This window comes from Caloenas nicobarica, chromosome 18 (genome assembly GCF_036013445.1).
Source record: "Caloenas nicobarica isolate bCalNic1 chromosome 18, bCalNic1.hap1, whole genome shotgun sequence".
Classification (NCBI taxonomy): Eukaryota; Metazoa; Chordata; class Aves; order Columbiformes; family Columbidae; genus Caloenas; species Caloenas nicobarica.
Window position 1 is genome coordinate 11,835,795 of NC_088262.1, and position 24,946 is coordinate 11,860,740.

Below are 24,946 nucleotides of genomic sequence, written 5' to 3' on the forward strand. Positions count from 1 at the left end.
GTACAAAGGGAGTTTCAAGATCAGCAGAGCCATAAGAAACACTGCTAAAGGCAGAAAGCAAAGGTAAAGGCATTCTTTATCATTAAGTGCATTTTTTTAAATTGTGTTTGAATCACATATTTGGTCATATGAACATGACTCATAACTCTGAGTCTTCTACTTGGAATGTTTGAGGTCCTGGATGCCTGGATTTCCAAGTGTGATACTCAAGAATATCTGGCTTACGAAATCTCTAAACTGCAGTTCGGTGGACAATGAGAGAGTATTCAAGGGGAGCACTGCTCTGCGTTGTACTGCTCTTTCACTGCACCCTATGCATTCTCTTTGAGATGCTGTCAGGAAGAAGACTGTAGACTAGATGAAATTTTGCTCTGAGCTCCTGTATCCGTTCTTGTGTCTTCACTATTCAAAGCACTGAGAATTGTCCCTTCCATCAAAACCTATAGTTTTTAAGCATTTTAACAACTAGAAGTGTATTTTGTGTACAGGCTCAGAACATTTCCTTTCCAACAACAGAACTAATTCCTGCTAGTCATTTAGACTTCAAGGGGCATTTAAAGATCCAGTGCTACATGTAGTTTCTTTTTAGTCTCTTTCTTTCCTGGTTCTTGTCCTCAGGAGATGTGTTGTTGTGTCTTGCAAACAGATATGGCCAATCAATTATTCATGTGAATCTCAAGTCCATCATGACTAAAAAACTATCCCATGCATCTATGCCAACCCTTTCTCATTTTGAGCTCTGCAGCATCTTTTCGGTGAAGACAGCAGGAGTAATTTAGCTTTTCTCCATTGGCTAGGCCGATTATCAGATACTGCTTTAAGCAAACAAAACATTGACCATGCTGCTTCTACAGCTGTTGGATGTGAACTGTATTCTGTTACTCCCAATACGTTCTTAGGTCCCTCTTCAGGGATTCTGCCTGTCTGTATAGGGCTTGTTTCAGTGGTGTCATTTTAAGCTCCAGGTACAATCTGTAAAATCACAGAATAAATTACCTCTGACTGCATAACCACAACTGACGCTCTCTGCCTTGATATATGAAGTTGGCTCTTTCTCATTCAGAGAGCATTTCAGTGACACTAACGATTGTTAAAAGGTAGATGTCTAAGACTGAGGTCTTCACCCTAGACTCTTTGGTAGCAGACAGGGAGAAAAAGGTCCTTCCAAGGTGACATTCATCTTACCTTAACACACAATATGTTCATGTGATGCTAATTTTAGAACTGGTTTCTAGTTGCTAAGTGGAACAACCTCATAGAACAGATGATAGAGTATGACAGTTGTGATGGCTCAGGAAATAAATTTGGAGAGATCTTACAGCCAGAGGGATTGTTTAGATCACTCAGTCAGACCTGCTGAGTACTGGCCAGAGAACACCTGCATCCAGCCAAGATGCTTCAGCTGAGCTGGGACAGATGATAGAAAACAAGACTGAGACTGAAAGCTGATCAATTCATTCCAATGCCTGGTGCCCTTGAAGGTGCAAATCTGTATGTTTCTGGGATGGCTTCTATATCTTCCATCTAGTGACTCTGGCTGTGACATCTTATGCTAGATAAAAAAGCTTTCTGTGCTTAGAAATACTTTTCCTCATAAACACGTCACACTTTAACATCCTTCACAATAAAGATAATGCATGATACAGAAGCAAACATAGGTCTAAGCCTTTGGTAAGAGCTGCTCCCTGTGCAAGGAGTAGAGCCATTTTGCAAGTTGAGGAGAAGGACCAGACATATCTCAAGACAAACTAACCATGTGATTATCTGCACAATGAAATGAGGATTACTTATGGGACCTGTTCAAGAGACGTGTACCTCCAGTGACTGAAAGGGATCCTCTGACGTGAACAAAGCCCTTCTGTTTACAGACTGGACATTCATGCACAAGCCAAAGAGAAGGTGTAGTAACAAGTTTAGAAAAAAAATGCAAATTAAGAATGAAGTAAGTGTTTACATTTGGACTTGCCTGCTGAAAGTTCGAGTTTGTAATTCCTTCAGGAAGTGGACAACCCCTAGCACTAAAACCCTACTGGAGGCTTTCTTATCGAGAAAGTTCATGCAAAGGACAGAAGCCTGCAAAAATATCACAAGGGGAGATAAAGAGTAAGCAGAACAAGTTGCAAGTATAAAAATAGCAGAGGAAAAAAAATCAGAGAATAAACCAAAGAAAAATATTCTGTCAACATTAAACATGAGAAAAGTAAAATTTAGACTAAAATTCAGTGCCGTACATGAAAGCTTTAAACGATTTGGATCGGTGTTTCAACATAGGCAAAGCTGGGTTTGTATGTGCTGAAGAAAAATATTGGGATTTTGGTTCAGTTTCAGATCTTGCCATCTATAAAGGACATTGTTAGAGAATGCTGCTGATAGATGTACCTGGATGTGTGTCATGATATCAGGTCTGTTGCTTTTTGCCAAGCAAGGCACAGCTGGTGTGATAATAATGCACAGTGGATCATGGCTCAATAGCTATCAGCTTAAATGCTTATCAAAGGGGAATGATTTTAAGAAATTCACTACAAATTTAGAGAATCAAAAATAGAACTGTGGAAAGTAGGCCAAAAGTTGTTCAAAGAATCCTAAGAAAAAACCTTGAAGAGCCCAGCTCAGATTGCTGCTTAGCCTGTCTAAATGAAGGACAGCTACATTGAAAACCATCTTCTGAAATATTCAGGAGAAAGGCTACAGTCAGGCTACTTGATTACTCACTTAAAAGAAAAAAAGTATTGTGAATTTGTAAAAGTCCAGGAAAAGAGAGACAGAAAAATACTCTAAAAAAGTGCCACATACATAAAATACCTGTGCAGTCCCAGGCCAGGAGATACACATGTGATGGTACATTATGGGCATACAAGGTGGTAGTTGTTCTGAACTTACTCCTCACTACTGATTGCAAAGCAGGAACAAATCAAAAGGAGAAATAGGAGGCTCTTCCTCAAAAAAAAAAAAAAAAAAAGATGTAAGAGAAAGGAATCTGAATCTCAGAAACAGGACAGGCCATACAGGAGTTAGTGGACAGAGTGGATCTGTGAAAAGGACTGAACTCCCAGCAAAACACCACAAATTTTGCAAAACTTGGACCGACTTAGAGAAGATGTCACACAGAGCAGGGTGGCACATACGCAGAGGTGTCTCACGTGTGTGTGATTCACACACATGTTGCAGACACACGTGAAGCAAGTTGTGCGCTCAGCTGAGTGTTGCATGTTGCAGATAGGTGTGTCTCACACACCTCTTTGTTTCCTCCATGGTCAGGTGTGTCACACGATGTCTTTCAGACCAGATGGATCCCACACACTTGGGTGTGTATCACAAATACACACGTGGTGTCTCAGACATACGGAGATGTCTCACAGTCGTGTCTCCGCACACACACACACACACACACACGCCTCAGAGACACCAGGTCATACACACAGGTGTTGCAGATAAACAGTGTCTCACACATCACCTCTCACAGACACAAATGTGTTGCACACACACAGAGGTGCCAGACATGGTGTCTTACATGCATCACACACACAGTCTCGCGGTGCCTTTCACGGGCACACACAGGTGTCTCAGTGTCACAGACATGGTGATTCACACACATGGCTGCCTCTCACAAAAGTACACGTGGGCATCAGTAATGCACACATGGGGTCACAGTGTCTGCCCTCACACGCGTTGTCTCTGTCACACACACACTTGGGGGTGTCCCACACAGTGTCTCTGGGACACTCGGTGTCTGTCACGGAATCACACAGAATCCCAGAATGTCAGGGATTGGAAGGGACCTCGAAAGCTCATCCAGCCCAATCCCCCCGCCGGAGCAGGAACACCCAGCTGAGGTTACACAGAAGGTGTCCAGGCGGGTTGGAATGTCTGCAGAGAAGGAGACTCCACAGCCTCCCTGGGCAGCCTGGGCCAGGCTCTGGCACCCTCACCGGGAACAAGTTTCTTCTCATCTTTAAGTGGAACCTCCTGTGCTCCAGTTTGCACCCATTGCCCCTTGTCCTGTCACTGGCTGTCACCCAGAAGAGCCTGGCTGCATCCTCCTGACACTCCCCCTTTCCATATTGATCCCCATGAATGAGTCACCCCTCAGTCTCCTCTTCTCCAAGCTAAACAGCCCCAGCTCCCTCACGCACACACGGTGTTTCTTGTTCACTCGAACACACACGGCGTCTCTCAAGAACACACGGGCGATGTCTCTCCGAGTGACACCCGCACACGGTCCCTCTCTCACACGCGCCGTCCCGCGACACGAGTGTCACACGGGCGGGGCTGCGCTCCAGGCGGCCTCTCCGCCCCCTCCTCCTCCTCCCGCTCCGTCTCCCCCGCCTCTCCCTCCTCCCCCGCCCCTCCCCTCTCCGTCCCTCCTCTCCCCCGCCCCAGCCGGCGGTGCCCGTGGGCGCCCGGCGCGGGGGCTGCCCCGCTGCCGCCCCGTTGGGCCCCGCCGCGGCCCCGGAGCGGAGCGGGGCGGGCGAGGGGCGCGGCCACCGCGGGCCCTCCCGCAGCCCTGCGCGGAGCGGCGGCCGAGAGCGCGGCGGCTGCGGGCGGAGCGCGGCCGCGTCCCCCGCCGGGATGTCGGGGTCGCGCTGCCAGACGCTGTACCCCTTCTCCGGGGAGCGGCACCGGCAGGGGCTCCGCTTCGCCGCGGGGGAGCTGATCACGGTGCTGCAGGTGCCGGACGGCGGCTGGTGGGAAGGGCAGAAGGAGGACGGGCTGCGCGGCTGGTTCCCCGCCAGCTACGTGCAGCTCCTGGAGGTAGGAGCGGGGCCGGAGCCGCGCCGGGCGGGGGCGGGGGGTGGCGGGAGCCGCTCGGCTGCCGGGCCGGGCCGGACCGGGGGAAGGAGCCGTTCCGGAGCGCCCCGGACTCGGCTGGCCCGGCCGGGCCGGGCTGTCCCGCTGGCCGGCAGCCGCGGTGTCCCAGGTGCCCACCCTGCTGCGGGCGGAACGCGCGGCTGCACCCCGGCGTTGCTGTCGGGGACCCGCCTCGGCATCGCTGTGCCCTGTGCCCGGGCGCCCCCGGGCAGGTTCCTCGGCCGCCGCGGGCCGGGTGCTGCTGAGCACACGCAGCGCTCGGAGGGGTAGCAGCCTGCCCGGCCCCATCCGGCAGCCGGAGCTTCGGTAACTTGTGGCATAGCCATGAAGAGGCAGAGATTCAGGGGGCAATGGCGAGCTGAGGGCTCCTCTGGACACTTGCGTTTTCACAATTGCTAAACAGCAACAGAAGCCAGTGGCTGAGGTGATACAGCTCCTGTCAGTCACGCATGTGGGCCAGATGCTGGGCAAATTCCTCTCCCTTCTCTCCCTCTTGTTTCCTTTCACTGAATATATCTTGGCTTTGTGTTGTGGAAGAGGTAATTCAGATACATCCCTTTTGTTGCAACCGTTCCCCAGCTGGCTGGAGGTACCTTGCTGCCGTTTACATGTGGCATTGACCCAGAGAGCCCCAGTGGCATTAGAGCCGGTTGCCCAGACTCAAACGTCATGGACTTTTCATCAGGATGCTGAGAAGCTGCATTAGCTTCAGTTGTTTTCAGGGCCCTCACACCCAGGGCAACAGTTGTATCCTCCCCTCAGGACTGCTTGTGTCTGAACTTGTTTATTACTTTCTGCCCTATGCAAACAAGACACCATGCAAGTGTAAAATATATGGCCATGAAGAGTGCCTTCACAATCTCTGCGTTTCTGAACGTGAAATCTGAAACATTTCGTGTGCCAAAGCAAGAACCTGCCATGAGCCCATTGGTCCTTCCGTCGCTCACCGTGCCCTGTTGTCATTTGGAACTTAGGGCGTGAGTATGGAAATAGTCTTGTGAAGCACTGTCCCTGCAGGGACTGGGCTGAAGTGCTTCACAGCATAAGTTTTCTTGGGTCAGCCTCTGTTTGTCCTCCAGGTTTCGAAGGGGGATCAGCCTGCTTTGCTTACACGCAAGGCAGGTGCTACCCACCCCAGGTTTTCCATGCACGCCCTCTGGGGAATCCAGAGTGGCAGGAAGCGCTGGGCAGAACCGGGCCCACCGGATGCATGCAGAGTAATGTCCTGTGAGCAAAAGGTTCGGTGCAAAGAGAGATTTTGCCTATAGATCTGGCATTGCCTTTTGGTTTCTGTAGTCCAAATGAATTAAAAAAATATTTGATGTTTCCTTTGAGTTCCTGTTTCTCATTCTTACCTGGAAAGATGGGAAAGTAAAATTTCCCCATTCAGTGCTGCAAGAGTGAGGCCAGGAACTTTTCTGTGTCACTGAAGCACTTGGGATTTTTTTATTAGTTTAAAAGTTTGGGAGTCCTTTTGTTTGTCAGTTTTGCCACCTACAAGATCATTTACTGATATCTGTGAATGTTTATGGTTTCACAAACTGCTAAATATTTACCACGAATTTAGGAATTGTTTGAGGCAAAATGTATCATGAGACAAACTCTGCTCAGCAAAGGCAGTGGGAAATCACTTCTGCGTACACAACAACTTTGCTTTCCTATCCTCTTTCTGCTGGAAACTACTCTTTTCCTGCTTAAGTCTGAGCAAGTTCCACTGGGCTCAGATCAGTGCCTGCAGCCCCTCTAGTTGTGCCCTTCTGACCCTTGGCTCATGTACCACTGAAAACTTTGCTGCAGACCAGTTGTCCGCACAGCACAGCCTCCTTTCTCCTGAGCAAACCTTTGGAAAGAAGGTAAGAAAGACAGCAAGTGCTGACTGGTGTTCACTCTTTTCCTTTCGCCAGACGTGGTGCCTAATAAAGACTATGAACTGGAGTTAATAAATATGTCAAATGACAGCTCATTAACCAAAGTAACGAAATTTTTAGGACCACAGGTACTTGGCACATGTTACAGTAGAGCAGATGTGTGAGAAGAAGGAAGATCTGTGTGTGTCTCTCTCATGGCTCTGCGCAGGTAGCCTTTCCCTTGCGTGCAGGTATGCAGCTAGCTTGCTCAGGGACCTGATCTAACTGAAAGACACCATGATAGAAATACTCTCCTTCCCTGTTCTCTGATCCAAGTCTCTGTCCAGCCACATTGACATCAGAGCTGGCATCAGGGAGGTGATGACAAAGCATAGCTAGATGGGGCCATGAACACGATTCTCCTTTCAGTACCAGCCAGCACTTACATTGGCTTTGGGTGGCCCTGGCCCTGCAGCTTGCGGTAAGGTTCAGCATCATGTTCTGAGCTGAACTTAACCATACAATGTTCTCCCTGCCCTCTGTCCTGTACTCAATTCCCCATGCCCAGTTCACTCCAGTGGGTACCTGTGCTCCTCTCTGGAGCCCTGTGACTCCTTGTCCCAAAGGACATCTGGCTGCATTTTCTGCCACAGCAGTGAATGAAAGTGGCTCGCAGCACTGTCCAAGGCGTACCAGGGCTGGCAGTGTTTGCCCTGCACAGTGCAAACCCTTTCTCCTCATGGCAAAGTCTGTCAGGTGGCCGGGTGCCACCAGAAAGAGACAGCTTTCTTCTGAAGCCTTTGTAACTTTAAGCCTGCCACCATGTATAGACAGGCAAGATGGATTTTCTCTCTCATACAACTTCATGCTTACCGACTGAAATCTCCTCTGACAGCGCTGCTCTAAAGCCTGCACTGAGTTTTGGTCCTGAGCTCAAAGAATGAAGCAAGAAAGGTATAAGGGACAGTATCTAAGAGGGGAGTCTCTTCTACCCTGGAGCAGTTAATTTAGCAGCCAGACTGCAGCGTGCTCATTCCTGCTGGGTGAAAGAGGAGAAATGACTGTTCCTGATGGTACCTCTGACTTGGGAGGAACAGTGCTGCACCAACAGCACCTGTGTTTCTTCACAGGCAGCTGGGCTGTGTGCGCCAGGCCGATCACCTCCATGCTGCCACGTGGCTCGAGGTGCTTATCCAGGAGCCGAGGACAGGGCAGGCTCTTCCTCCTCATGTGCACTCACACTGAGTGGTAGCTCTTGGCTTTTGCAAGGAAAAACAGGTGTCCATGGCTGGTGGTTAACCAGAATGGGTTTTACTGGCAAATGTGGAGTTGAACAACTCTGAGAAAACCCTGAAGGTGACTTATGGGAAACAAACTCCAGTGCTAGAGATGGACATTCCTGAGGGATTGCTGCCTTTGCCTCCCGAGCTCTCTTGCTAGCAAAGGTGTGGTTTCAATTCATTCATCACAGATCAAGGAAAGGACCAAAGCTGTAGTAATGTGGGGCAAGAAAGACACAGGGAGGTGAAGAGGTAAAGGTATTTGGCACCCTTTGGTTGCTGCTCCTGTGGTTGCTGCAAGCACACAGTGGTGGATTAGAAGAAAACGATGGTGGCTGGATGTTCCTGCTCATTGCAATGATGGAAACAATGAGAGCTAGAGGAAGACTGGAGTGTGTGGTTGGGGTAAGCCAGAAACAAGATGTTTCTGTGAGCTTTGGAGAAGATACAGTTGTCATAAAGCAAAAGGAATAGCATAAACCAAAAGCATATCAAAAGCAGAGAGTAAAGTGAGCAAGGAAAGTCACCATCCCTGGAGGTGTTTAAAAGACATGTAGTTGAGGTTCTTAGGGACATGGTTTAGTGCTAGGTAGGTTGTGGTTGGACTCGATGATCTTAAGGGTCTCTTCCAACCAAAATGATACTATGATTCTAAGGGAGGGTGTTAGTTCCATGATGGGGTTCAAGATGAGTTCCCCGAGGCTGCTGCGGTCTTGTTCACAGAATCACTGACCTCTGGAGGTCAGCTAGTCCAGCTTCCCTGGCCATGTCTGGTCAGGTTTTGAATGTGTGTGAGGACAGAGACTCCGCAGCTTGTCCTGGCAATCCATTCTGGTGTTTGACTACCCTCATAGTTTTTCGTTACGTTTAAAAGGGATTTCCTGTGTTTTAATTTGTGCCCATTGTGTCTCCTCCTTTCACTGGATATCACTGAGGACAGTCTGTCTCTGATTTTTTTTTACTAACCCCCATATATTTTATGGATAACAACCTTCTCAAGCCTTCTTGTCATGATGCTAAACAGTCCCAGTTCTTTCAGCCTTTCCTTGTATGACACATTGTCATGTTTTAACCTCAACGAGCAAATAAACCCCACACAGCCACTCACTCACTCTCCCCCAGTAGGAGAATCAGAAGCGTAAAAGTGAGAAAACTCATGGACTGAGATCAAGACAATTTAATAAGTAAAGCGAAAGCTGCACATTCAAGCAAAGCAAGACAAGGAATTCATTCATTGCTTCCCATCGGCAGGCAGGTGCTCAGCCATCCCAAGGATCCAAAACACAACACTATACCACCTACTAGGAAAAAAATTAATTCTATCCCATCCAAAACCAGGCTCCAATCGATTAATCAACACTGTGGCCCTTTTCTGGACTCTCTCCACTATGTCCTTGTCTTCCCTGTGCTGGGAAGCCAAGTACTGTTTCTTATATTGTCATACTCTTGAAAATAGTGGATTAATGGAGAAACAGCCCCCAATATTTCCTGAACATGAGAATCCATTGACGCCAGAGGAATCCGAAAGAGTGGTTTTGCTGTGACTGAGCTTGATCTGTGAGCAAGCAACACTCTTCCACAAACTCAGGCGCTTGGGGAAGGAGGGATGTTGTTGCTGGTCATCCATATCCCGTTGAGTAGATACACCATCAGCTTTAACCTTCATCTCTCCTTTGGTGATTTATAGCTATATCAACCATGAGACCTGAAAGCTGGGGAGTAGCAACTGAATCTTCTGACCATTTCCTCCCTTGTGCATATTTTTATATTTTTGCCTGGCCATTTGAGCAGAGCCATGCAGGGACCCTCTGTACCAGACTGTTGCAGTCCCAGGTGAAGCAATTGTCCTTCCCAACCTGGTGCAAAGAGGACTCTGTGCAGATATGGGCGATGCACAGTCCTTAAAGGCAGCACTGCCACAGTGAACACAGGTGGAGCAGGTGGCGTGTGGTGTGTGATACAGTGAGGGATTTCTAACAGCTGAAGACAACACAATGTTTCCTACCCAGAGGCTGACTGCCTCCTCACCCCACCTGCATCAGAGATGCTTGGGATGATGTGTGTAGAAAGATCTGTACAGCTCCAGACCTGAGAGCAACGCAGGACAAGTCTCAGGCAGGTACCAGTTTGTCACAACCTTTATTGGCACAGGGCAGCATAGATGCCAAGAGGGTGAGATGGTGTTAGACCTCTGGGGTATGGACTCCAGGAGGTGCTTTGCACAGGACCCTCTGGGGAAACACTGGCTGTTGTGTCTGTCTTTTCTAGAGAAGTGATTTTCAGAGTGGTGGGGAGATGTGTCATTCAGTCACATTTGCAAGTGTTTTGATTTAAAATCTATTTTGGGCATTGCTTTTTGTATTTGTGGTTAGCTAGAAATCACTTATATAAGCAGCAGCAGTGGCAACGTATGCAAATTTGCTGAAAACTGTCAGCACTTTTTATAGCTTCAGTCATCCCACAGATGTAAGTCTCTGTATAAAGCACAGTGTGTGCTTCCAGCACGGATGGAGGTGGCTCTGGAATCTGACTGAGCGAGCTGGACTGAGTAGGACTGAGCTGCCACTGATCTTGTCTGCACTTTCACAGCTTGATTTACTGGAATATGAGGCACTTTGGAAGGAAAGAATCACGTGCTTATCCCTGATGCATGGTACACGTGCAGGCATCAGACAGTATAATTACTTCCACTGCTGTGTAATATTCAGGGGGGTACAATTCATCTCACCTGACCCAACCTGTGACATCTGCCACATGCACGTTGGAAGGTTCGAACAGTTGAACCTGGAGGTCGCGGCACATTCAGCTGCAGGAGGCGTGACGTGGCATGAACTGCTTCATTCTTTGTGACCAGGTAGTCATAAAGGATGAAAGGAGTTCATAGAAATGATAATGCCTCTAATTTATTTTGTAATAGCAGAGAATGTGTAGAGGATTTCAGTGCCAAGCTGTATCTTGTAAGCTGGTATGATCCGAGGAGACAGTGTGCTTAAGGAGAAACTGGAATGAGCCAGCTGATTAGCGAGGAAAATTCCATTTCATGACAAAATTCAACTTCCAAAAATTTATGTGAAACAATATCATAATGAAGCCTCTATTTCTAGAGAGAAGGAATAATGAGAAGATGCCACATACTCAGTATTTTCTAAAACACTGCTTTATTTTGGTTTCCAAAATGGAAAATATAGCTCCGAAACCAAGACCAGAGGATGCTGGCAGATTTGGTGCGCTTTGTTTTTCTCTACTTATTTCACTTTTACTTGTGTGATAATAAATGACCAGGTAGAATTAACTGGTCATTTGAATAACCAGATTAAACCTTTGTTTTATTCTCTGTGATTCCTTACCTTCTGTGGTTGCTTATAACCCATGGTGCGCGTTATTATCAGTAATGAACCCTGGTTCTGCATTACCAGAATATTAAATGTCTGAGTATGTACTCAGGATTTGTTTTCGTTATTTCACTGACTACTGACATCCCAAAGACAGGACATTTTTTGATTTTGGAGAAGTCCCACAATAATAGGAACAAACATGTGGTGCTGCAGCACTGCAGATAGCATGTGTCTTTGGAAATATTTGGGACAGTTGCAGTTGTTTTCGCTGTGGCCACGCTATGACTCCAGGCAGCAAGCGTGATGTTTCTCATGTTGCATGTGTTCATCCTGTTCACACCATTGTCAGAGCAGGGGGAGCTGAGCGTGGCCCACAGGCAGCACTGCTGACTTGTGTCTTGGACTATTCGACATAAGGCATCGATATTTCAGTCTTTGATTTCTCATGCTTCCAGAGAGCACTTGTTCTATGCAGCTTTTCAGAATCCAGCGCTTACGGGATATGCCTGGCTTCCTGCGCACACACGGCAGATTTGCTGGAAGCCTCCCAAAGCACATTTCCAGTAACAGTGCACAGCTCTGAATTTGCAGATGGGGAAAGAGGACCTGGTGAAATCTGAAAGAAGCATAATGGATTTGGTGATCACCACTCTTTGATGACACTTATCACTCTTCGATGACAGCTTTGCAGACTGTCATGAGTTTATGTCAGTTTAAAGTGTTGTTTGACCGTATTTAATTACATGTTGCACTCCCTTTTATTGGTATGATCCACTTAGAACGCAGAACAGTGTAAAATCAAGGCCAACAGTTTGTTCACATGCTGGTTTTCAGGAACAGGGTGCTTCAACAAGTGTTTGTCTTGAAAAAACTAAGTATGCTTTAGCGTAGTTGGAATTCTTTATGTCACGCCACAGTGTAAAACATTACCTATTAAGAGGGCCAACAGGCACAGACTGAAACACAGGAGGGTCCAGCTGAACATGAGGAGAAACTTCTTTGCCGGGAGGTGCCAGAGCCTGGCCCAGGCTGCCCAGAGCGGGTGTGGAGTCTCCTTCTCTGGAGACATTCAAACCCGCCTGGCCCGACCTGTGTGATCTGCTCTGGTGACCCTGCGTGAGCAGGGGGGCTGGGCTGGGGGGTCTCCAGAGGGCCCTTCTGCCCCAAACAGCCTGGGATCCTGTGACCTCATGTGAAGGGCCGGCATGTGGCAGGAAGCCTGGGCTGTCAGCTCTACAGATTTGCTCTGTATCTGCAGTGCAGGCTGAGCCCATGCAGTGTGGGGGCCAAGAGCCCCTCGCATACCTGCCATGGCAGCACAAGTGCACTTCTGGCCGGTAAAACCTGGTTTGGTTGAGGGGGAGAGCAGGCTGTACTCCACGAGTGATAAACATGCTGATAATACTTTGCCTGCCATGGTGCTTCATCTGTACACGCTGTGGTGATTGTCCTGGGAAGCACTCATTTCACAGGTGTATGTCATAGCAGAGGAAGTTTTTTGCTCATACTAGTAATCCAGTTTTCATCATTATGCTGTCAAAATAGCTTTTGTATTAGCCTAGTACATTTGTGGTTTGCTTTTTTGCTGGCAAATTCCAGATGGGGGATGCCATGGGTTACCCAGGAGCTACCACTCTGCATTTTGTATTAACAGAAGAACACATCTAGCAGTGGAACAGGCCAGTGTCTTATGACATACGCCTTTTTCAGCATTTGTGAGCAGTCCCCTGAGTGCTCGGTTGTTGGTATGGGCCATTTTGGCATGAATTTAAGCTGACCAACAGGTGACTTTGGTCACTGATCTTTGAACTCCTAGACAGATGCAGACCCAAAGTCCAAAATCTTTCTTTGACATTGTCTGAGATCTGTCTGACACTTCCTCCTACATTCATAATTGGTAAGAGTAGACTGTGCAGACTGTTCCTGAGCCATGGATATTCCCACTGCGATGCTGGCAGCCAAAGCACCGTGGTCTTCCAGCGCTGGTCTGAGCACAGTTTGTTTGCTGCACAGATCTCCCTGGGCTTTCCCAGCTCTGTGGCAGCTGGTGGTGGCCTCTGCATCTCTGCTACTGGGTGTGTGCTAGGAGTAAATAACGTCAACGTTAACTATTTCATCTAATATCACTTTGTGTGCCCCTGTTGATCAGTTCTGTGCCTCTCTCTGCTGCCCTGTCAGTTGGTTTTCCATGGAGGAAAAAAGGCTCAGCAAAAGGTAATTAAAAATAAAAAGAAGAGAGAGCAGGCAAATTTTTGGTAGTGGAGGAGAAGGAATAATTAGCGTGGAGGAGTTTGGTGGAGAAAAATGGAGATTTGGAGTGACAGAGTTTGCAAGGGGTGGCAGAGAATTAAGAATTAAAGCAGTTTGAATTTCATTCTGATATGGCAAAGTGCCATGCAGAAATTGCACAGAAGAAGAATTATATTTCTGAGGGGTGGGCAAATGCTTAACTCAGAACGGAATAGCCAGAAACTGGGTTGATGAATGTCATGTATTTTGCAGTCCTGGAGAAATGTGTGTACAGTCTGCAGAATTCAAAATCCTGCTGAGGTCTGTGTGTGCAGCACGTGGCTGAGCAGTTCCAGCTCTGCCCTGTAATGAGCTGCCTGAGCAGCAGATTTGCTTCTCCTGTGCCAGCTGCTGTATAATAGGACTAATTCATTACCCGAGGCCAAGTCATCACTCTCAATAGCAAGATCTAGACTTGTCTCATTGCACTTTATATTGCTGATTATCACAGTCATAACAGTCACCAAACGAAGACTGGAATTGAACATCAGTCTGTTATGGGATGAAGAACAGAACTTCAGGTATTTCCAAAAAGAAATAATGTTTAAATTAACTATGGGTCCCTCTTGGAAAATACGTTTGAAATGAAACTGAGTCCATGAGCCCCTGTGCTCCTGTTCCAGCTGCACTGCCCCAGTGTTTGCTGGACTCCGTCACTCCTGCTTCTTCCTCTGTGCTTGGCCACCACCATTTATCAAGTCTGAACATGGATCTTTGGTGAGGGACAAAGCTTTCCCTCAGTGCCAGCCAGAGACATGATTGTGGGCTCTAATTCAGCTCAGGGACAGGGCCATGGCAGATTCTTCTGATGTACATCTTGCTGGCTGTGCTGAAGGAGCTGGTGCAAATCACTGTTCCCTGCACATTGTGACCACCGTGGCTGGTGCTCTGCGCTGCCCAGGCTGCAGCAGGTGGGATGCTGCCACCTCCTCATTGCAGGACATGGGAGAGAACAGGGCATCTTCCAACATATCTCTGATTAGTGATCCTCTGCTCTGGCATCTTGTCAGCTTCAAGGTGGGACCTGCCACATCTCACAGGTGGGACTATCTGCTGGAGCAGGATGGGAGGTCGTCTGATCATGCTGGAGCCCCATGGACAGGAAAAATACAGATAAAGATGGCTAGCCCCAAGCGGCACATGCAAGTGGGAAGAAGTTGCGTGCTCCTCCCCACACAGTGAACCAGAGAAGCCCAATGCTGCGAGGCTGGCTGCATTTTTCCTTGAGCAGGCTGGACAACTTGATCACAGAGCTCCACCCAGTGATGCCCAGCAAGTTCTTTATATCACAGCCTTGTGGGCTTCTACCCATGCACTACTTCTTCTGTGTGTCCAAGGGAGGACCACTCTGCCTTGATCTGGGCAGTATGGGGACTTCCGCCCCCTTGTGACTGTAACCCAATGGCACAGTGTTCCTTAGGCTCCCTTCTCCAGGCCAAGAGCTGCTCCACCCATAACTTCTGGGCTGAGAGGCTGCTAGTTTGCAGCCAAGCGCAGGTAATTTCAAATACACAGATCCATTTGCATGGATGCCGTATGGGAAGCTGCCCACATCTTGGCACTCCTGGCAGGCTGCTGCTTTGCCTGCAGATGGGTTGCATGGAGAGCTGGCCTGGCCCGGGCAGCAGCCAGATGCTGCCACAGCCTCAGTTGCACAGACTTCTTCTTGAAAAGGTCTCTTCTGCTTCACCACTTTTCTCAGTTGACCTCAGTGGACCCAGAGTCTGTGCAACCAATGGGTCTTACCCCTATCTCTGAGTTGACTATGAATAGGTTTGTTCTTAAGTCTTCCAGCGTTTTGGCTGGACGGGGGAGGTGCTGGTGCTGACATGCAGGGCTGGTCAGTGGCAGCCCGCCAAGTGCCATGCATTGGCTCTGATGCAAAGCAGCAGCTCTTGGACCCTTACAGGTGAAAAGCAGTGGTGTAACACAGGGAATTAAGCTGGCTGCGCTCAGAGGAGTGGCTTTTGCTGGAAAAGATGCAGATCTCTGGAAATGGCCCTTTTGTGACTCTAGGATCAGAAATACGCAAGCAGGAATGCCTGTAGTCCCTGTGTTAGCACTGATTAGTGTGCGTGGGGGGAGTGTCCCTGGTTTACACAATGCTCCTTCCGCCTTTCCCCATCCTGCTGCCTTCTTCTGGGGACAAGACTTCTCCTGAGCTCAGATGCCACGGCTGCGTCCGGGAATGTGCCCTGGCAGCCAGTGAAGGGCAGACTGTTCAGCCCAGTGTCGGCTCCTGGAGCAAACGAATCTCAACATTCGTTTCCATGGTACGAAAGTTGTTTTTCTTTTCGGTAATGTTTGCCTGTGGTTAGAGGGAAGAGATCTTGAAAGTCCCTTTTCCTCTCCCCATGGGAGGAAAGCATTTTGGGGAGGCTGGTTTGGATTGGTCTGCTCAGGTCTTTCCCTCCCATGATGGGATGGGATATTTCCTCCTCACCACCAAGCCAGCACCTCATGCAGCCTTATTCTCATCTCAGAGGGTTCATACTTTAACCACTGTGCACCTTCATCCTCTCTGACACACACCAGCTATGGAGGAATCAAAATCAATCCGAGTCTTTAGTCCTTTTTTTCTGAAAATAACAATCATGCTGACTAATAACCTTTTCTTCGCTCTGTGTGATGGAGGCCCTGTGGTTTCTTGTGTTGCTTATTGTGTACACATACGCAGGCACATCGCAAGAAGAGCCAGAGGCCACGAATGCATTGCAAAGAGCAAGGTTTATTTTAGTTAACTCTCTACCGGGGGGTCTCCGAAGTCGCACCTGAGCTCCCAGGCAGAGGTGACACAAGGGGGACGCGGGCGCTGGTCAGCTCAGCCCTGCTGGAAGATCGCTGCGCCTGCTGAGCCCGCCTGGATTTCAAGGCTTCGGGCAGGCGCAGCCTCCCGCTCCTTCTCACAACAAAGCAGGAATCGCAGACATAGGGATAAGGTGCCTGGAGTTTCTCACAGACCTATGTTATCTAACACAGAGGTTCTACTCATCAAGCACACAAGGTCAGTAAAACGATTAGTGTGATGTATGTGCTTTTTCTACAGACAGGTGCAAGTCACTTTGAGCGTATTTACATTTAACTAACCTCGCCAAATCTTCCGCTGCATTCCCATACACTTATTTTAGCCCTGCAACTCTGAGCACCTCTGGGCAGTGCCTGCCCAGGGTGCACACCTGTACCCCAGGGAAAAACACAGCATTAGCATCCTCAGGACCATTTGGCTCGGATGCAACAAACCGCTGTCAGGAATGGCTCTGCCTGCCAGGGAGGGCACATAACAAATGTTTTTAGGTCATGGTTTGTCATTGTCTCTTTGTTCAGGTGGCATGCAGCTTGAAGGGCAGATGTCCTCCAGCTTCTTATGGCTTGAAATGCAGTGCAGCTAAAATCCCTAAAAATACTTTTGTTTTAACAAATAAGGTTACAGCTTGGTCTCTAATGGGCCTGTACACCTAAGTTGTCTTATTCTGCTCCACAGGGAGCAGCAATTGTCTCTCTCTGTCATGTAATGTGTAACTGCCTCAGTTGCCTTATCAGAATATTTCCGAAGAGTAAAATTGAATCACTATAGGACACAATTTTTTCTTCTGTTGTAAGCTTTTTCCTTTATTTATGATATCATCTTCTGTGACAGCTTCCACATTTTATTCCCAAGGTGAGAAATTTATTTATAAATAAATAAAAGATATACATTTATAAAATCTTTGGCGTTGGATCATTTTCTCCGCTGTCTGCTAGGCTTCACCTCTAGCAGTAGGAAGGCAATTTCTTCAGTTGAAGGAGTTAAATATATCACCCCAGAAAAGAGCAAGCCAGATCTGACAGCTGTTCCTGTTACACTAATTTTGATCTCAGCCCTATTTCCTGTCTAAAGAGTTTTCTCTTTCAGTGGAGATCATGAAATGTCACATTCATTATTTTTGCTCAGAGCATGCTGAGACAGTGGCTTTCGGCTTCAGAGATTCCCTCTCTCAGGAGCACGGTCTGAGGAACAACAACCATAAGTTACCTTGAAGTTGCAGTTCTCTATATTTTTATACAATATTATTCTGAAGAACAATAATATTAAACATGTTGCCATGGTGTGGTAGTGTATGAATAATTAGACACAGATTCAATACGTTTCAGTGTGCAAGACGACTACTCGAATCAGGCCAAAACCAGGATAACGTCCCAGATTTCCCTCAGATAAAGTAGGTTTTGTTTTTCTTGACATGACGAGATCCTGCAGCTGTGCAGGATTCACCAGGGAAATTCCTTCTGTAATCAGACTGACTTTTCTCTCTTAATCCAGTCGGTTACAAGAGTTGGGAGGGCCGGCGCAGAGCTGCTGACACCCTCTGAAGCGCCGTGGAAGTGGGGGAGACGCTGTCTGTGGGGCTGCACAGGGAGGTGGCCCAGATACAAATGTCACAGGCACACAGATCATGCTGATCCTGACTCGTTCATAAGCTTTTGCTGCTTCAGTTCGGCAATGGGCGCAGCAATATTTAGAGCAATGCGAAGGATGTTTATGCTATGACAGGTGAAGACCTATGGCGAGGGTGGAGAGCTGACCTGGTCGGGGCTCCTGTTCAGTCCTCTCCTGCCTCTTTAACCCCATCTGTGTTCAGCAGCAGGCCCATGATGACCCTGTTGAACCTCCCTCCACGAACCGGTCCAGCTCTCAGCAGCGGGCAGCTCGCTGTTCTCCTGGGGTGGCTTCTCCCCAGGTGAGCTCACGGGGCTGCTGAGCGCCAGAGCCGGTTCAGCATGGACACTGAGTGTGTGGACAGGAGCAGGACCCTGCTGTGAGGCTGCTCAACGCCTCCCACAGCATTTTACCCTGTGGTGGCAGCAGCCGGGTCTCCAGGGGTGCTGACCACGTCCCTTGCCTCTCTGGGACTGGAGGGATGGGGGGTGAAGTGGTTGGAGCACACAGACTGCAAAGTGTTACGGGTGGCATCAGAGCCAGACCTCTGTCTGGTCACTAACATGCAGATGTGCAGCTCGCAGAGGCTATCTCCACCATCTGAGGCAGGCACCCAACCTCTTGTACAGACAATGCAAGAGATGCTGGTTTCTCCAAATAGGACTGAGTGTTGATTTTTGCTTACCAGGAGCTTCCCAAAGCTCAGCAGAGGGAATGGCCAAGACCCGGGCGGGTGGTGGGAGCGAGGACTCCTGCTGTCAGCTGCAGTGCCTGCCGCAGGGCTGTGCCGTGGAGCTGTCAGCATTTGGTGTCCCCCAGCTCCCCCCAGCCAAGCAGCTCGCACGTGGGGAGCAGGAGATGTGACTTCAGTTTCCCCATAAGCTGCGCAGAGTCCAGCACGCCCTTCTCCATTCCTCAGGGAGCACGTGAGCTGCCAGGCTGTGCCGGGAATGTCCTACTGCCCTGGGGGGGCTGCCTGAGGGCAGCCAGCGGGCAGCAGGGCGAGCATGGGGAGTCCAACGGGACAGAAGGTTTCTCATAAGCTTCCAGGATTGTTTCTGCTGTGGTGGTCTGATGTGGACAGGCAAGCAGTCCTGGAGTAGAAGTTTCTCAGTTCAACATGGAGACAGAGTAGAACAAGTTCATCTGTATTTAGAGAGACAAAACAGCCACCCAGATCCCTTTATAGCCAACTGAGGAAGACGTATTAATACTTCTGAGGTCCAACTCTCCTGATGCATTTTCAGATGTGCAGGCTGAAGGAGCTTGGTCCTCTGTATCTCCCTGGTGATCAGAGCGCACCAGCCCAACAGGCTCAGATGTGGGCACCTGCGTTTGCTCCGTTGAAGTCTGCAGTGCTGAATGGAGGCAGAAACATTGACCGGTTCTGCACATTGTTGTCCCTGCGCTCAAAACAGCTCCACAAGGAGATACTGAAATGTGGTTTTCATGTCTTGCCAAACTGTTTTTCCTCTTCCTAACTCAGAGAGGAGGAGCCTGGGGGTGTTGTTATCAATCTGTAGTTTGAATTCAGCATCTGTTCTGCATTGTCCTGCTTCTTTCCTAGGTGTGAGGCCAAGGCTGGTGTTTGGTGCCCAGGAGGAGGTGGGACATGGCTGCAAATGCAAGGCTGTGCTAGGGCTCCTGGTTCTCCTCCATAGACAAGGCTATTGCAGCAGAACAGGAAGATTCAAACATGTTTTTTACAAGCCAGAAAGTGGCTCTTGGGTTTGAATTAAAATAATTTTCCTAGAACCAAGTGTTTTATTTTCCCGGCTGTCTCTCTGAGCCCAACACAAGTGTTCATGCAGCCCCACAGATGTCATGGAGAGGTTGGACTGTGGACTTTGCGAGGAGTTCCAGGAGGGAGGTGGTACAGACAGTGAGGTACTCTGACAGGGCAAGCTCCTGAGAGAGGGTGCCTCTTAGGAGCTTGGTGGGTTTTTTTACATTTTCAAGATAGTGTTTCCATGACTTCCGGATTAGCTGTACCAAAAGTTGTGCTGCAACAGTCCTCTGTTTTTCCTTCTCTTCACAGGGTAGCAGCTTGTTACCAGGAAATTTTTGCCCCTTTACATCAAGTCTAGATTAAACCCAGAATTCTACCTTGTTCACCAAAACACATAAATTGAAAATCCTACGGCCTTAAAAAACCCCTCTAAAGCAGTGGGATGTAATTGGCAGACTCATTACAACTTTCTCGCTTTGCCTAGGTTCAGTTTTTTTGCAGTGCCAGGCTTCAAAATACCTCAGCTGCAAATACTACTGTGGTTCACATGCAAGATTTACCTAATTATACATGAGACCAGAGGTAGTGCCATGTACTGAGAGAAGAGCAGGATGATGTGAAAGTGCCGGGGTGCTGGGCTGGAGGGCAAATAGGCAGCTCCGTGCTTCAGCCTCTTGCAGAAACCCTCAGATGTTGCAAGCATGTGTGTGCTGCAGTGCCCAAGGGCTTTGGCAGAGACCACTCTGCCCAATGCACTTTGTACAAATCCAAAGTCATTGATCTGCAGAATCCTTTGAATCATACAGTACAGGCTTGGATCTACAATCACATCAACTGCCTTCTGAGCTTTTACCAGGTCTTTTCAGAAACAATGACCTTGTGTCTCTGTTATTCAAGTGTGTTCATTTTTTACTGACATTTTTAAATGATGGATTAGTCCAGAAGCTTGTCTGGCTTCTTGATTCAGAGTGAGTTGGAAAAGTTCTTTTGAATTTGGCTCATGGACAGGGAATTGTCTGAATGCAAGGGGAACATGACTGATCTGAGAAGTGATCAATGAATTAAATTAAACCTAGGTGTTCCACACCCCTTTGAAAATGGCCTTGTTTGGGTGTTGGCGGGGAGATATTACCGTTTTGGCTGGTGGTAGTTAAATGACGCGTATTTGTTCTTAAATATCAGGATCAAGGAGAGGTAAAACCCACGTCGTGGTGGTCTCCAGGGCCTTATTCCCAATTGCTGTTGGTATAAATTGTTGCTCTTACAGCTGAGTCCATTACCGTTGTAATAAATTTCTCTCCAGAGGACAGAAATGAGTTAAGCAGTTTCTCAGTAATCACATAACTCAAGCATCAGAGTCCTGTGGAAGAATTTTTTTGGTGATATTATTCAAGATTGCATTGTGAATGACATCAGAAAGACTAAATAGTCCCTGCCTCAGTTCTTCTTAACCTTAAGTCCCAAGTATTGTCCTTTTCTAAGTAGCATTTTTTAATATTAGATTCTGTTTTATTTTTCATACGTTATGTCATACTTTAAATGATATTTCATATCAAGTGCATCTATTACGAGCCATCTCATGGAACACCAGCATAGTGTGATCTTTGAAAATAGCTGCCCAGGGTACATATCCGTATCTCATACTGTAGTCATAGGCTCACTCCTCTGCTCCAAGAAAGGCTCAATAATACCTACATCATTTCTTATAAACAGTTATCTGGTCTTTTCTTAAGAAGTCCAAGCTATACCATGGCTTCAGTATCACCTCCATTCTGAACCTTCCTTCCTGCAATTTAAATCCATTTTTATTCCACCTTTGATGGATGGGAAAACAAACTATCTTTTTTCTCTTCTCAGCAGCTTTTTGACATATCTGAGACACTCACTCATTCCTGCTCTGTATTAAATTACTTTTCCTCTTTCCTTTCAGGTAATTTTTTTCTAGATCTCTGGTTTTTACTCTCTTCTGGACTAGTGAGTTTGTTCATATCTTGAAGAGTGAAGCTCAGAACTTGACCCATAGCTCCAGCTGAGATCTTACCAGGTTCTTGTCTCTCAAGCCGCTCGCATTTTCCTTCCCAGTGTGATATCTGTGTCTCCAGGAGGGGGCACCACTGCTGACACCCCTACGGCCCCACTTCCACCATGGGGCTACTGTTCATTCACATGCAGCTGATCCAATGGGTTCAACAGATCTATCTATGACAAAATGATGTAGGCTTTTAATTATATCCTTGTTGTCTTCTCAGGGTCCTTAAAAATTGTTAAATAATTTCTTCAATTATTTTTCTAGGAACTGCAGTTCAAGTGACTGTTCCACAACTCCATCTCTTTTTCCCATTTCTCCAAGCTAGACACTATGCTTTGCCTTTTCTGTGTTGCCAAGAACTCTCCCTGCCTGTTTTTCCATGAATTTGCAGAGATGATTAGCAATGGCTCTGAGATTTATGAGCCAGTTCTTTAAAGTCTTAGGATGAATGTATCGATCTCAGTGTTCTCCAACTTATTCCCTCCCTGTTGCAGGCTGAGATGTTAACCGTTTGTTGCTGTGACAGCCACTTGATCACGGATGACTCCTTTATTATCAGATGACTTTTTGTTGATGATACTGAACATGATCGTCCACGAGTAGCTCTCCTGTTCTGAGCTGCAACTGGTTCCTTTACTTGGTCTTCCTCTTAATACTACTGCATTTATAGAACATTAGCTTTTACTGTTAATGCTTATCTGCTGATTTTATTTACTTCTGCGCCTACACATCTGTACTTGTTGTAAGAGTAACTGGCATTTTATTTTTTATTTAAAAGCAATCTAAAAGGTTCCTTTCCTAACGTGCACAGCACTAGGCACAAAAGGTTCCCAGTCACAATGACTTCTGATGTTTCCCTAGAAGAGGTAATTATATCCTGCAGATGTAAGAGGAAGTTGCATATTGAAATGCTGAATTTCATTAACAAGATTAACTTGCTGGATGCAGAACAACTAAGCAGATAGATTTTCTGTATCTTCTTTGAGAGACAGCATGGCTTGGTGATGAATCTTGAGTAAGCAGCAGGTCACAGTGTCTGGACCATGCTGGAAATGCATCCTCATTGCAGGATAGTCCCAGGGACTAGGGGACCAGCCTTCCTCCAAATATGCACCTTCGGTTCTCAGGTCTGTGATGAGCTTTATCTCTAACGGCAATTAAGTCATACAGGCTTGGTGCCTCTGGTTCCCTTTGTATAGCTGCAGTAACTCAAAGCCAAAATTACATTTGAACTTTGTTATTGTAGTAATAGGCAATTTATGTGCTTGCTCATTCTGTAGGTAGCATGCTCAAGCTGAAGCTTACTTCTCTTGCAAAAGAAAAAGTTGTGAATTGCACAGAAATAATGATATTTGGAGGTGAGTTCAGTGCTGAATTCTGTACTTCTGTGTCTCATCCCATGTCAAAGGGTGTAGTCACATATTTCATTAGTGGTGCATGTCACTGACGAGCAGTTCACCAACAGAATAGCTGGGATTGAGAAAGAATGGGAACCTGTGGTGATGTGTTAACACTGCAGTTTATGACCTGGCCTGCTGTTCCCAGGGGCCACAAAAGTCCTGCCAGGAGCAACCACCACCTTCTAGCAAAACTTCTAAATTTCCTACACATATCACACAAATAATGATGGACCGTTAGCATAACCATGCTTTAACATTGGCCTTTTTTCTAAGAACTTCCTCCAGCCTTTTTGCTGCATAAACACATCTGAGGTCAAGCAAAAATGAATCCTCATAGACTTTCGATTGGCAGCTTAAAGTCTGGTAAAGTCCGGAAGAGGATGGAGGGTCTAGAAGGGAAAAGTGGCAGTTTTAAAACAGGCAGTTTATTAATTTCCTCTAAGCCAGTGTTAGTGGGACAGGGGAGTGACCAAGCAAAGACAGCCAGGGGAGGTGACCCAGTGATGTTTGCTGTGCTCTTCTGAGGATGCTCAGTTACTGGGTGGAACAAATGAAAATTCATCAATAACTGTTTCCAGAGATTTCCCTCCCACTGGCTGTTTTTGGGGCTGTTTTCTTGTACTTGCATTTTTTCCAAGCTGAATCTTGTCTTGATATTTCCTGTCGGTGTTTCTGCCTGTTCCATTTTGCTGCATGTGTCCGTCCCAGCTGCAGCTGGTCACCTCGGACCAGTGAGTCTCCCTGTTCTCGACCTGCTCAGCTCTGGCTGTCTCCCAGCACTTTCCTTGAGCTCTACCTTTGTCATCCCTTGTCTCCGCAGTCCTTCCCACCGTCTGCACTGTGCTGGCTTAAATGCTATTCTTGTATATGTACCATGCCAGGACTAAATGAATTTCACAGCACAACTGTGGTGACCTGGATATTCTTCTCAGATGAGATGCTTATACTGTGAAGCTCCATTAAAAAGCAGTAAAGTGGGCGAATGAGATCTGAGCTCCCTTTCGTGTGCACTGGGCCAGGACCAGCAGCTCCGAGGACAAGAAACTGGGGTTTTTCAAATGCTCAAAGGTATGCCGCTAATTAGAATGTAAACATCACAGACCCTTTCATGTCAGCGGTGGTATGTCAGAGATAAGAGGCATCCCTGTTACTAAGGACTGCTGACATCTTCACTTTACAGTCTTGGGTATGTGGCATGTGGGAGCGAGACATGGGTGTGTTCTGCAGGTGTCCTCCCCTATGTCAGAAAGGCCAGAAGAAGGAGTGGAGCCTCTGTACAGGAGCACCAGTGAGGGGACAACAGCTACAGGGAGCACTTTGTGCTGTCAGGATGGATGAGGACGAGCTTGGTCCTTCCTGGGAGCAGCAGAAGCTGCAGGAGGGAGAAGGGAGCACGTCGCACAGTGTGGAGATCCTCTGCTGCTCTGCCCACCAGGGGTCATCTTCAGAAACAGTTGATGGTGCTGCATTACCTGTCTGTCATATTTGCACTTTTTCTATTCCTGTAATGGAAAGAAGCTTGTAAATGAATATAGCACACTCTGGTGCCAGCAGGCAACTCTGCCATGCTCATCCAGACCTTCTTGCGGGAGGGGGTCAAGGCAGCCAGGGAGAGATGCTTGTGGTCATGCCTGAGCGACCTCCAGAGTCATTGAGCCTGGCAGAGAAGGAGGATTTTGCTTTATTGACATCTCAGTCCTCTGCTAGGGTACAAAGGCAGTCCCACACTTTGCATTTTTAGAGAAGGGATGCCTGGAAAAATGCCGCAAATGCAGCAAGAGCTTGTGTCAGGCTGCCTCTCCCTGCATGACGTG

General features: G+C 47.6%; 1 protein-coding gene across 3 annotated transcripts in view; it reads left to right on the forward strand.

Annotated features, from left to right (window-relative positions):
- The first annotated feature begins 4,406 nt into the window (after positions 1-4,406).
- The window catches only part of GAS7 (growth arrest specific 7), a 107,168-nt gene continuing 86,628 nt past the window's right edge, over positions 4,407-24,946 (forward strand). For all 3 annotated transcript variants that reach the window (XM_065647773.1, XM_065647775.1, XM_065647774.1), the window contains exon 1: positions 4,407-4,752. In XM_065647773.1, coding sequence (XP_065503845.1) covers positions 4,570-4,752 — 183 coding nt within the window. In that variant the 5' untranslated portion in view covers positions 4,407-4,569. The remainder of the gene's footprint in view (positions 4,753-24,946) is intronic.